The following is a 14,603-nucleotide window of genomic DNA, read 5'->3' as shown; positions in this document are numbered from 1 at the left end:
AATTAAATTGACATCAGTAAAAACCAAATCAATTTCGATCGGTTCTGACCCACTCCATTAGGTCAGATTAGTGGATCTAGGGCTGCAAAACACTTGCCGGTGAAAACCTAACTTTTCTTTTCTTGATTAATATAAACTGTGTGGTATTGACCAGACTAATCTGACTTCACATCCCAACAAATCCATTAAAGGAGAAAGCGCTCGCCTAAGAAAAACTGACCTTGCATTGCAACTTACACGAAAGCAATTTTATGGCCATTTAGAAGAAATGAATTGAAAAAAAAAAATGAAGTTGCATTTAAACCTGCAAATGACTAGCAACATGTCGATGAGTTAAGTTGGGAACATTCATCAACTTTAATAGTGCCTTTGGTTGAGCCTCTGAAAATGTAGAAAAACCAAACAAAATTGTTAAGTCAAAAAAGAGTAAAACAAGCATAATTAAAATTGGATGACATCTAATTAAATATAATAAATATATAGTTGACTTGAGAAAAAGCAAAAAGAATAATTAAACACTTACTTTTTTCATCTCCTAAAGCATTAATTGCTTTAAGGAATTTAAGATGAAGTTGAGGGGTCCAAATTACACGTTGTTTTTGCTCCAAGTTAATGCGAACTTGACTGCTTTTCTTTTCCATATAATTATTGACAGTTGAATTATTTAAAGGATTAATAAATTCAACTTTCCGTGCTGCACTTCTTTCACAACTACTCTCTTCTGGTCTCATGTATTTTTCTGCATATATTCACTGTAACAATTAAGAAGATTTTCTATTTCCAACCAGAAAATTATTAACTATATTTGGAATAACAGAAGTAATTTTTCGAAAAATAAAATGTTTTCTGTGTTGGTTGGAGATAGAAAAACTTTTCTGGATTTTAGATTGATAATAATATTAGCAAACTAGATAGTATTTAGATGAAATTTTGAATATTAAAGATTGACTATAAATCTATAATGTATTTCGGGAAAAAGGTTGATAATAATGTATAAGTGTTGGTTAAAAAAAGTGATATAAAGTAAAAAGTTGAGATAATTGAGAGAAAACGACTTTTGCCCAATATTGATGAAGTCATTTTTTCTATTTTGGTGGAGGAAAAATAAATTTTCTTTTTTGGCAACAAAACACCCAAAATGAGTTATTTTCTAATACAATCGTATTTTTAAACAAATTAAGTTTGTCATGTCAAAACGACTAATATTTGGGACCCGAGAGAGTATTATTCTCATATTTGACATAAGCTTACAACTATACTTCTAACTACTAACTATAAAATTTACAGTATTAGCATTAACTATTCTTTACCAATAAAAGATTCCTCTTCTTGAAATGTAAGTTTTCCTTTGTTCACCTTTTTGAAGTTTTGCTTTGACTTTATTGTGGAAAATATGTTGCCAAACATTAATGAGATCCTTAATCCTTATTGGTTTTTGCCAAAAAAAACATGCTCCTTCTTCTAAGGCTTTCTTGGCCATCTCCATCTTTGATCTATGAGACATCACTGCAACAAATATTCAAAGAAAAAAAATTGAAAAAGAGAGACATAATTGATTTACAAGATTTCCTACGATCGATGATCCCCAAATTAAAAGGGAGATTTGGTTTCATATATAGTCCTTTACAATTGTTATTTTAGTTATATGACCTTTTTCACAAGATATCGGTAAAGAATAATCATGAGATCTGCAAATAAACGCGGGAAACTTTTGTAGGATGACTTTTATGTATTCAAATTATAAGTAGTTATAAGAGATTATTTCTTAAAATTAAACTTACAAATAATTGGGATGTCTCTTTCAAGCAAAATGTGATTGAGAAATGTGAATCCATCCATTTGTGGCATGTTGACTTCAGCAATGACAAGGTCATATTGGTTCTCCCTTTCTCGAATCATTGACAAGGCAATAGTTGCTAATTCAATCGTCGTAACTGTACAACAACAATAATATATAACAAATACGCCTCAATCCTACCAATGAGTTGTTGTCGTCACTATATATATATGGATAAAGAAAAGTTTTAATTAGTCCATGAACTTAAGGTAACTATGCTACATATTAGTTATTGTCTAACGAAGATGTTACAGTTATAGAAATAATTTATCTACATGTACACCCGATGAATATACCAGATCAATAATTCCATGAGACGTGTGAAATATTCTTTTTACATAAAATTTTATCATTTAACAATAAATATGTTGTCAAATAGAAATCTAAGAACGCTGCAACTAATTAAAGAAAAAGCTTTATACATAATTTACAACAACGACAACAAAAACAACAAAAAACAAATAAGAAAAAATACCTTTATAAGACTGTTCTTCAAGTATAGATGCAGTGTGCATTAGTGAACTAGTGTCATGATCAACCACCAAAATTCGAAGCCCTTTAGCAGAACTTGGAATGGCAATAATATTTTTCAGACTTTTAACATCCATTACTACAAAAATAAAATAAAACAAAATATAATACTAAAAAGTAAAATAAAAAATCATCTACTAAAGAGGCGTATTCATGATTTAAACATTTGGCGTTCAATATGTGAGGTTCTTAGCATTGAATTCGTTGTATTTTTAAAATTATGGGTTCAAATCTACTATTTGTTGCAATTTTAGTAGATTTTACACATAAATTTATGTTCCGCATTGAAAGGTATTACAGCGCTGCATCCGCCACCGTCTAGAAGAGATATAACAGACTAACAACGTTTGAAAAAATAATGCAAAATAAATATCAATTTGGAAGAATAAGTAAAGCCTTAAACTTAACCCAAACTTACATACAAGTTGAATGGTGATAATAGGCTGACCCAGTATTTGTGCAAAATATATGAAGGAGAAAGATGTGAAATAATTCCCTGTGATGGACACTCTAATTCAACATAGTTTAATTTATACATACATTGTTCTTTATGTTTTGACTTCACGTTATTGCTACAGATAAAGACTCCATAATGTTTGATAGCTAACTGTCTAGCTCTTAACTATAATTCCTGCATGTAGATATAAATAGAAGACAAGAATGAGGAAAAAAGATTTTAAAGCTTGTTTTAACAACTGTTTCTTGCACTCTAAGTTTTGACTATTTAGCCCTCCAAATAAAGGCGGAATCAGGATTTAAATTTTATGGGTTCTGTACTTGCCATTGAACTAGATCATATCTCATTTAGTTATTCGGTTAGCGATTAAATATTTATATATATTTAATAAATTTCCTAATACAAATATATGGTCCAAGCAAAAGCTACTTGATTCATTCGAATGCTTTCGTAGTACTCTAGCTCTGCACATGCCTCTAACAAAATTAGACGACATGGCATTCACCAATCTCGTCGATATATTATTTTGTTAGGAAAAAAAATAAAAGGAAGAAAGTGTTGTATTTTGTCTCTAATGATGTTTATAAGTTAGAAAAATGTTATACTTAAGAGTTTTAGGTCTATGTACGAACAATTGTCTAAAAATATTTACATAATTAGACCACTTAAAAGATCAGAATAAGGTAAAGCTTGAAGATAAATTCTATCATCAATTAATTTTCTTACTCCGTACTTTGATGTCATTGAAATGATAACCTATCTGAAAATAGACGAGAAGCTTGTTTACTCACTTAGTCCTTAAGATGCCTTCGACAAAATAACTTCAAGTACGTTTATATGCTCCATATGGTTCATGTTATATGTCACGTTGCCTTTTTATTCTGTTAAAAAAAAATTAAAAACTATCTTTAACTTTAAACATTTTATTTTACCCTTATTGACATGTTCTTATAGCCATAAAAAAGTCATAACATGTTTGAGTCTAAAGTATCAAAAGTTTTCGTTTCTTTATTAAACGGAATGCTCAGTTGCACACCGTAGTATAAAATGAAACATGAAAAGTAACAATTACTTACAAAATTCAATGCAAATCATGGAAGTCACCGAATTTTGATTCTATTTGCCCATAAAGAAGAAATATTCAAAGTTTAAAAGAATGAAAAGATTGTCATTATTAGCAAATAACCCCTCTCTTCTTCATATCATTTTGTTTGTATGAAGGCCAAGATGCCCTTGATGTGGCTAAGCGGCAATTATTTGTATAAAATTTATAAGAAGGGACAAATATTAAATATCATGTTTGGCCCATGCTCATCACGGGCTTTATCCATCTAGTAGTAAAAATAGGGTAGGGCAAAATTTAAAATTGATCATATTTTTGGGAGCTACTAAAAATAAACAATATCATTTCTCGATAGGGTAAACAGACAACATTTTGTTCTTGGTATGAGTATATTTGATCCTTGTATAAGTTGTAACACATCAGATTCATCTATTAGCCATACTATGATAAAGCTCTTAAAAAGACAATGTTGCCCTTGCTCTTAAGTTTTCTCCTGATCAAACCTCTTTTAGGATACTCAAGTCCAAGGATATAATCTTAAACAAAATTTTATAGAGTTTTAAACCAAACATAAAATAGTTCTATACATCCAATTTCAATGCAGTGAACCAAAAATCAGATAGGAAATATACTAATCTTGCATTACTAATCCTTTTATTACAATCCCTGCATAATTTTTATAAACTAAACGACCAATTAATTTACTAGGTTAATATCCTCTTGTTTTCTCTTTTGGCTTTGCAACAACAGGAACATGTAAGGAATGAGTAAAAAATTGTGTGACCTTGAAATTACTACCACAAAAGAAGTCGAGACGCCAATGGATGAAGAAGAGAATGGTTCTGGAGTTTAATTTGCAGATGACATAGTATTCGAGATACCAATTTGGCTCCCTACTAAGTCCCTCATGCGATTCAAGTGTGTTGCTAAAGCTTGGAATACTTTAATACGACATGATCCCAACTTTGTCAAGTCTCACATTGCTCATTCTCTTGCCCGTCCCTCAGCCACCCACCTATTGTTTCAACTGGATATTTGTCCTCCTCTCCCATCTGGGCAGCCCTCTTCTAATTCCCCAAGAGCACAACTAAAAGAAAGATCTCCTTTACAACTCGAGAGTAGTGTATGATATATGCTCAAATCAGTGCAATGGCCTTGTTTGTCTTTACGATCTTTATAGACATAAGTCTCAAATTTACTTATACAACATTACCACAGGGGAGATTAAAGCTTTGCCATCCTCTCTAGTAAAAGTGTTTGAATACTCGAAGGTTCCTACATTATTTCTGGGATTTGATCCGATCACAGAAAAATACAAATTGCTTTATTTTTCTGATGCATTCAAAATAAAGATCAAGATTCTTGCTCTAGGAACCAACTCCTGGAGAGAAATAAAATTAATCCCTTTTCAGCCTTCACCTAATTTTTCCAATTTGGAGAAGGTTGCTAGCTTGGTCGAAGTAGAATGGAGCAACATTCCGAAGATTGTTTTTGCAACAACGAGCATTATTAGTGCTCCAACTACTTTGGTGTTCCCCAATCATTTTAGCTTAAAATTTGCTAGCAATTTTGTTGAGAACATTATCCCATTATCATTTGTTGATGTTTAGTTTGAAAATCGAATGACAGAAATCGAGATTTTGTTTAGTTTCTAGTTTTGAAGTTAACATTGCTAAGTTTGTTTACTAATTTATGGATTGTGCTTTGTTATCGAATGGTTTTTATTGTACAAAAACTATTGTGTTGTGGAGATTGGATTGTGCATTTTGCTCAACTGGACAGCATAGACTTATTGTGATAGTTCATCTGAAATGAAGGCATGTTTGATTCTGAATCTTTAACATTCCTAGATATTGACCTTTTACCTATTGTTTTATGTTGGTTGTTGAGGTTACATAGCAGTATTTTGTGACAAACATTATCCATTGAGGATGTAATATCTCTGAATGTAGACTTTTGTTAGTACTGCAAACACCAGCAGTCCTAACCTATGCCCAACCCCTACCAAAGACAGATATATAAAGGACAGTCGGGTACATAAGGCATCCCGTGTTTACGCGGGTCCGTATAAGGGTCGCATTCCAAGAGGTGTAGTGTAGACAGCCTACCCTAATGCAAGTATCAGTGACTGATTTCACGACTCGAACTTGTAACCAAAAACAGACCTAATTTTTTGTCAAACTCGTCCCGTCCTGCTCCACCTTAGCTTTTCCTCTATTTCTAACTCGTTCTGCCCTGTGCCGCTTAAGTTTTCTTAATCGGCCTTGCCCCCACCCTATTTGTGATATGCTCGGCCGCCCTACCCCATTGCCGGCCATCTCTTCCAGTAAATGAATATGTAATGCCTATCATTTAAACATGACAAGATGTTCAAGTTAAAAAGTTGGCTATATGGTAGCTTGGTATGATTTCAATTCGCCCCAATAAACCAGCATTTTAGAAAGTTTAACCAAAAGCAAATGGCATTTTCGTTAAAGAAGAAACAAGAAAATATAATGGTAGAAATTCAAAAATAGCTAGATTTACAAGTGGTAATTGAAAAATAGCCACAGTTTCAAAAGTAATCGAAATTTAGCCACTTTTTATGTAAAGATAAATTTGAACGAAAACACTGTTCAAAATTCAGAAAATATTCCAGCATAATATACTGGAGTTCCAGCATAATATGCTGGAAGTTCATACACAAGTGCTTCAATCTCCAGTATATTATGCTGGAACTTTCTGTGTGTTGGAGTTCCAGCATAATATGCTGGAAGTTCATACACACGTGCACCAATTTCTAATATATTATGCTGGACCGGTCCGTGTTACAGCAAAATAGTGACTATTTTTTAATAACTTTGCAAACACTGGCTATTTTTCAATTACTAGTGCGAAAACTGGCTAACTCATGCTATTTTTACAAATGTTCTTGGCTAAAACGAGTTTTCAGGGGCCCCGGTTGTTCAACCGTTTAATTTGCATAATGGCATAATGCCTTAAACTATCAGTCAATACAAGGAATGTGGATTTGAACTGCAATCGATATTATTATTCAGAATAAATGGCATGAAAGTATCAATACCGTCATAGTACCCCAAAAAAAATGTTTATTCTACGAACCCAAAATAGTTGAGTTGCACAAAGAGGTTTCAAGTTTAAATCCCAACGGGAGGAAGAAACATATGATTTATTCCTATTTGCCAAAGCCTGGATAGGTAGATTCACTAGGGAGAAAGAATTTACACAAAGGAAATTTAAAAAATAAAATAAAAAGTGAACATGCAAAGAAATCAAAAAGATTCGACATAAAAAAAATTAACATTATATATATAATATAATTTTCCAGCAAAGAGAGTTGAGCCTCATTTCGCCCCCTTGGGCAGAGTTACCCGATATCTATGTTGGTGGAAAGTAATAAGTACCTAATGAAATAATCCAGGAGCGCGTAAGCCGACCCAAACACTACTTTAGAATAATTTGATATTTTATATTCTATCTTGATCTAAAATAAGTAAAGAAACGGTAGATATGTACACGAGCTGAAATTAGTGTCATTGACTGATGTTTATGTTTATATGGTAGGGCCATTGTATGGGAAATGGCAAACTGTAATGAAAAGTAAGTTAAAGCTATAATATAAAGTTCAGTGAGAGGTAATATATGTGACTAGTTAGCTTAACAACCTTGACAAATACATAAAGGGAAATTCTGTGTGTGTAAGTTGGAGGTTGAGTTGGGCAAAATGTGGGATCATAGGCCTTATTTACGCCAAACACACATGATTCAAAGTAAATTGTGATTGGAGAGATTTAAAAAAGAAAAGAAAAATAGTTAGTTAAAAGTTGTGATAAAGAAGCAAACCTTCTTTTTCCCCTAAAGAAAATCATTGTTTCCTTCCTAAATGTCAAATCACTTGAACCACTTCTTATGGCATGCCTCTAAAAAAAAAAAAAATTGAGTTTAACTTCTATACACTGACAATGCAAAAGAATTTTTATATTTTTTGATTTCATAAAAGATACTCATTAAATGTAACCGTCCATAAAGGTTAGATTATAACCTTAAAAATAAAGCATATAACATGCTAAAAACAAGTTAAAATATACTGAGAGCGTAAATATTTTTTACATTGTCAGTGTATTGGAAAAATAAAACCATCAACAGCATTCTTGATAATCTTCTATATCAAGCAAACAAGAGCAATCAACATAGTCTTCCCTAACCGCAAGCTATAATGAGAAATTTTTAGTTGTAACCAAGTCTCTCTTTTTTTTTAATTAAAGAAAATAATGGAGAAAAATAAATTGGATTTTTTAAGTAAAAAGCAGTTAAGTGATGGGACCCTTTTTATTGTCTTTTTAAACTGTGAAAGAATCTGGATAATTATTGAATGAAAGTATTAAGTCTATTTTTCCTCTATGATTACAAGTGATAGGGAGGGGTGACATGTTTAATAATCAAATGAAAGAAGAAGTGTAATATTCATAAAATTAATTGTAAAAGTTTAGAATGCTTAATTATATATTGCATAAATAGTGTAATTCGCACTTTGCACGAAACACTTGCACAGAGGCGGAACAGGATTTGAAACTTATGGATTATGAATTTAGTAAACTACTGAGTTCTAAAATTAATAATTGTACTAGGGGTGTACATGGATCGGGTTGGTTTCGTTTTTATCGCAACCAAATCAAATCAACTATATCGGTATAGATTGGTTCGGTTTTGCCAGGTTTTTCGGGATTCTTTTTGCTTAAATATTATTTCAATCTTAATTTGTTAAATTTTTTATAAGTAAAAATTAAAAAAAAAATTGACAAACGTATGATCTATTAACATACTTTTATGGGAGAATTTTCTTAGTAACATATGATAGTTATTTTTTTAGTCGTCTGACAATATATAATTTTTCGTTGATGTACACTTTCAAGGTTAACTGAATTTAATAATTAAACATAAAATCAATATGATACCTATATAATAATATGTTCTATTTAATTTTAAATTATCAAAATACCACTTCAAATTTGAAAAATATATAAGAATATAATAGATCTTGACATATGAATATGGAAGAACAAAGAGATTGACACATTTCACTAACACTTGATAAGAAAGTGATCATACAACCCATTATTTAAAGCTAATAAAGATAGAGCACTTCATATTTTACTAAATATTACATCATATAAGAGAATCTTAAATATTTCTAGACATTTTTTAAAGAATATTCTATGAAAGATCTTAAAAGTATATATAAAAATTTTATATTTATATGTCGATTTGGTTCAGGTTTTTTTACTCAATACCAATCCAAATCAAACCAAACCTAGTCGAGTTTTTTAATAGGTTTGGTTAGACTTTTCAGTTTGGTGCGATTTTCCGGTTCGATTTGTACACCCCTAATTTGTGCATATTCAATAAATATTTTAAGAAAAATACATGGTTTGGACCAAAGCTACTGGGTTCGGCCGAACCCTTACCTTCTACTCTCCCTTTGCATGAATCTTTTAATAAGCTTGATTGATAATTTGGTAAAAATAATAAGAAATTTGCTATCACGGGTTAAAATATACTAATAATGTAAAAAATATCTTTACCTAGACATGCTAACTAATTACTTACCTTAATATACTAAAGAATTGATTGAAAGGAATCGCATGATTACATGTTCAAACTCAAAAATGTAATGTACTTTGCACCAATCTTGTAGCGTACACCTTTTCCATCAACTTCCATCATTATTATATCTTTCCTTTGAAAAAGATGCACTTTACTCTATCAATTTATAATTTTTGTAATGTATAATAAAGTCACAATCTAACAATATATAAATAAATTTAGTCATGAGTTGAATAGACATATTATATGATGAAAGCTCCCCAACCCTTCTTAAAAAAAGAGAGAGAGAGATTAACCAAATTTGCAAGGAAGATGAACACCATACATCCATTGGAATTGAACTTTATCTGTTCCAAATAATTTATTAAATTTTTGAAACTCAATTTCATCATGCTACTTGTAGATCCAATTATTAGGATATATAGAACGTTTCAATATCTTAATAGAACCAAATTAAACTACATAAAGGTCTTGAATTTGATAACTTCTAGGAAAGCAAAGATAATATGAGTTGCTTTTTTGTTTTGTTTTTTTTTTCCTCCCAATTTAGGAGGAGCTATAGTGTTTCAATACCCCCCTCCAGCGTGACTCGAACACAGGACTTAATATAACAATTAATGTGTTGAGAGTAGAAGCGGACCCAGAATTTAAAAATGGCGAGGCCACCATTATCGAATAAAAATTTGAGCAAATGCTAGAATTAGAATCGAAATCAAACAGTGCAGTAAAAGTCAAATTGTGCCACCAAATCGACCAATGCAGCTGTCTAAGATTTGAATCCTTGGGTGTCAATCAAAATGGAGTACTTGTTATTTAAGATATATACACATATATTCATATATTTTTTTCGAAGTTACCGGGGGACCGTCACCTGTACCCAAAGGGCAGGTCCGCCTCTGATTGAGAATATCCACCAATGGGTGTAATAGAACGAATGAGATCCTCCACTCTTAACTAAATATCTCAGGCTAGGGAAAAAAAGAGTTGAGGGCATTTAAGTCATCTTGTTCTTCCCGCTTAAATCAATTTGATCTACCACTTCATATCGTTAGGTTCGTTAGACTGAGCTGGCTAAAATGACGAGTATGCCCTTATAAAGCTTTTACATTAAACTTGTATCGAGGTCAAATGGTGTCAAATAAATAAATTACGATTCTGTTATAAGTTAGAGATACGGAACTGTACACACACTAAACAGTTTCTATTTTCCTTTTCCTAAATTGCCCCTCCCACACCAGAGTTCTTGCAAGTATATATATGAAGCTAATCTCCTACCCATTTTAGCAAGCCCTTAATTTCTCTCTCTCTCTCTCTCTCTCTCTCTCTCTCTCTCTCTCTTTTTCTCTAGAAGAATAAATCAGTATCATCAGCTCACTTCAAACTGCTCGTTGCTGTTTATTCATCAGGTAAAAAAAACTCTTAATTCCTTTAATTTTCAATTAAAATTCTTCAAATTTGTTGAATTTCTGAATATATATGAATGTGTCTGTGTGTGTAGCTTCGCAATTATGTATTATCATCTGCTCGATTACGAGTGAATTGTCGCCTCCGCAATGGTAGTTCAGTTCTATGTAAATTTTCAGTTAGATCGAACTTTCTAGATAGAGAGAACTATAGAATGATTATATACTATGTAACTGTAAGCTTAATTAGATCAAATGAATGTAAATATATATCTGTGTGAATTAGATTTCATTTTCTCTGATCGTAAATATAATTGTGAACTCAGTTTCAAAGAGATGATTTTTAGAGCTCGATAACTGAATCTATCATATTCAGATGCATGAATATACAATGTGTGTGTATTCGTAACTATAAGTAGGAAGACAAATTGCTTATTTTCAGAAAACTGAGTTGAAAAGGTTTTCGGCGATTTTTATCTGCAGCAAATGTATGAATTCATAGTAAAGTTTGTTTATTTATGTATACATATATTAATATAGCAAGAAATATTGCATATTTTCACAAAACTGAATTCGAATTACGAGCTCTAACTATCTGTTCGTTGATTTTTATCTGCAGCAACTTGCAAAATCGGCGTGTGCAAAACACGTTGATTTTTAAGCTCGAGGAGAATGCAGAGAGAAATCTCAACAGCCGCCGTCCACGGTGGCGCGTACAACTACAACGCTCCGTCATCGCCGACGTCGTTCCTCAGCCAACCAAATGCATTCAATCTAACATCGCTCTACTCGTCGATTTTATTCCCTCAAAATCAAAATTCTCAGTCGCTTATTGATCAGCATTATCACGAAGATCTCATGGATCGTCACAACAGAGTATTATCTCAGCTCCTCGAAGCAGAGAAAAAAACCCTAGCTCTTCGTCAAGAGAATATCAACTTAAAAATGGCGAATTTCAATTTGAACAATCAACTGTCGTTGCTGCTGAAGGCTTCGAGTTCAGATTATGGGCCGGTTTTGGACCTGGATTCGGTTGTGGATGGGATACGGAGAATGCGTATTGGTGTTGGTGAGGAGGAGACGTCCAGTGATGGGCATTCGTGGGAAGATTTTGTTGCGGATCGTCATTTGAGCCCAACTAGCGTGATGGATTCGGGTCGGTCTAAGGGCGTGGATCGGGTTCTATTGCCTAAGAGTATATCTGTGCGTTCGAATGGTTATCTGAAAGCAATTCATGCTGCTGGTGGAAGTAGGCCGCAGACTTCGACCAAATCAGTCCACACAGCGGTACATATTTCTTTTACCTTGTTCAGTCATTTTTTCCCTGTAACTAATTTGATAATATAGAATAAGTTTATACTATCACTATATAAAAATAAAAAGTAAATCTTATTTATTTATATGCTGATTTTATTTATGTACTTTGTCATGCATTTATATTTAAATATTATGGACCCAATCAGAACATTTATAATATTGAGGACTCATAAAGAACATTTATAATATTGAGGACTCATAAAGGCGATCATAACTAACTGCATTATGTTTCTTTGTAATGAAAATGTAATGTTCTTTCACATTATCTTTTATTAATTGGAATAATGGAGTCAGTCAGAGGCGGATGTAGTGTACTGATTACGGGTTCAACTGAACCCATAACTTTCGACGCGGAGTAAAAATTTGTATGTAAAAATTCATTAAAATTATAAAAATAGTAGATATGAACCCATAACTTTAAAAATTGAACCCATAGGATTTAAATCCTGGATCCGCCTCTGGAGTCAGTAGTAGAATGAGTTGGTGTCTAATATGATGGGGTTCTAGAAATATACTCCATTTCATGTAATATAGTACTAGCATTTTGTTTACATTGCATTGACAAATTTTTAAATGAATGGAGCATCTATAAATTCATTCAAATTAATTTTACCTATGGTTATTGAACTTTATCTTAAAGTAATAAAGCTATTTATTGTCATATTAAAGTTATAAAAGACGCATTTTGTTTACATTGCACTTGAAAATACACCATTTCATGTAATATAGCATTTTGTTTACTTTGCACTTGAAAATATATACTCCATTTCATGTAAATATAGCATTTTGTTTATGCTGGTTGCATTGACAATTTTTTGTATGAAGTGATATGAGCGTCTGTAGCTTCTTTCTTGACAATGAGTTAGGCTACATTATAAATATGAAATACCACAAAGTGTAATTACTTGCTTGGTTAAGACATATTCTGATACCAACGATTCCAAAAGTGAAAGGATTCAAGAAGATTAGGATGACCAAGACAGTCAGAAAGCTCTGTTCAATTAGCTCACTAGCTAAGAAACATCATCTTTGTATTCTCTAACTTTTACCCTGTAGAGATTGATTAAAATCACATTTTCAGCCCATGAGCTAGATTGATGGTTAATTTGTGCATGGCCTAACACATATTTGGTGGTGGTGATGCAGCAAAAGGTGTATGTGAAAGGGGGAGGTAATAAAAAGGAAGAACAACCACTTGAATTAGAGGTGTACAATCAGGGCATGTTCAAGACTGAACTCTGCAACAAATGGCAAGAAACAGGTGCATGTCCATATGGAAATAACTGCCAATTTGCTCATGGCATTGAAGAACTTCGTCCAATCCTTCGCCACCCGCGCTACAAAACTGAGGTATGCCGAATGGTCCTGAATGGTGATCCCTGTCCTTACGGTCATCGCTGCCATTTCCGCCATACCCTCACTGACCAAGAGAAACTCATGAGATCACTCAACACCAGGTCTTAAAAATGATCAAACTAATAAGTAATAACTTGATGGTCAAGAACCAGATACACTTAAATTGAAAGATGATCTGTTTATAACCAAATAAAATAATTGGATTACTTGTGAAAAGAATGAATGCAAATATTGAGAAATTGACTGTGTAAGTAAAAAAGAATAATTGCATCATAAGTCAAGAGGATGGTTGTGATAAAAGAGAGTAGCTTGATTGCATAGAAAGCGAATGGTGGTGGCACTCGTATATTCTCTCATTATTTCTTGTAATTCTCTAAACGTACGTTAATGTCAACATTTAATACATAATGATACTTCTACCGAAGTGTTTGTTTGTTTGTTTGTTTGTCTCTTCAAAAGCTAGACAGAGACTTCTTTAATTAGCTGATGATGATTAATTCCAACCATACGTCTTTGATTGTTATTCAAGTGTTGAAATATTATAGACTCCATGGGAAGTTGCTGATTTCTTTGTTTTTACTTCTTTTGGAAATGCAATCATTGTACATTTAATTTCTGGTAAACATGATCTTCTCATCTTCAGTTTCTCCACTTCAAGTTGCTCAATCGTGTCGTGATTGATTATGTTTGTCATAATTTGAGCTAGGGGTGCCAAATGGACGGGTTGGGTCGGATATGGGACGGGTCGAAACGGGTAATGAAAAAACGGATAAATTATTCGACCCGACCCATATTTAATACGGATAAAAAATGGGTTAATTGGCGGATAATATGAGTAACCATATTATCCATGGTTTCTTGAATATAATCACTTTAATTCTCTCAAACTTGAGGAACCCCCAGTTTTGAGGTATATCCATTAGTTATCCATTTTCTAAATGAATAATATGGTTGTTATCCATATTTGACCCGTTTTTAAAAAGTTCATTATCCGACCCATTTTTTAGTGGATAATATATATGGTTAACTGTTTTC

General features: G+C 32.4%; 1 protein-coding gene across 1 annotated transcript; it reads left to right on the top strand.

Moving 5' to 3' along the window:
• The first annotated feature begins 10,763 nt into the window (after positions 1 to 10,763).
• LOC107762437 (zinc finger CCCH domain-containing protein 15-like) lies at positions 10,764 to 14,005 on the top strand. The gene is made up of 3 exons (XM_016580796.2): positions 10,764 to 10,898; positions 11,515 to 12,182; positions 13,359 to 14,005. Exons 2-3 carry the CDS (start codon positions 11,568 to 11,570, stop codon positions 13,674 to 13,676), a joined length of 933 nt encoding a protein of 310 aa, XP_016436282.1. The 5' UTR covers positions 10,764 to 10,898; positions 11,515 to 11,567; the 3' UTR covers positions 13,677 to 14,005.
• The last annotated feature ends 598 nt before the right edge of the window (positions 14,006 to 14,603 follow it).

This window comes from Nicotiana tabacum, chromosome 24 (genome assembly GCF_000715075.1).
Source record: "Nicotiana tabacum cultivar K326 chromosome 24, ASM71507v2, whole genome shotgun sequence".
Classification (NCBI taxonomy): domain Eukaryota; kingdom Viridiplantae; phylum Streptophyta; class Magnoliopsida; order Solanales; family Solanaceae; genus Nicotiana; species Nicotiana tabacum.
The sequence above is the reverse complement of the archived record's forward strand: the minus strand, read 5'-3'. Positions and strand labels throughout refer to the sequence as shown.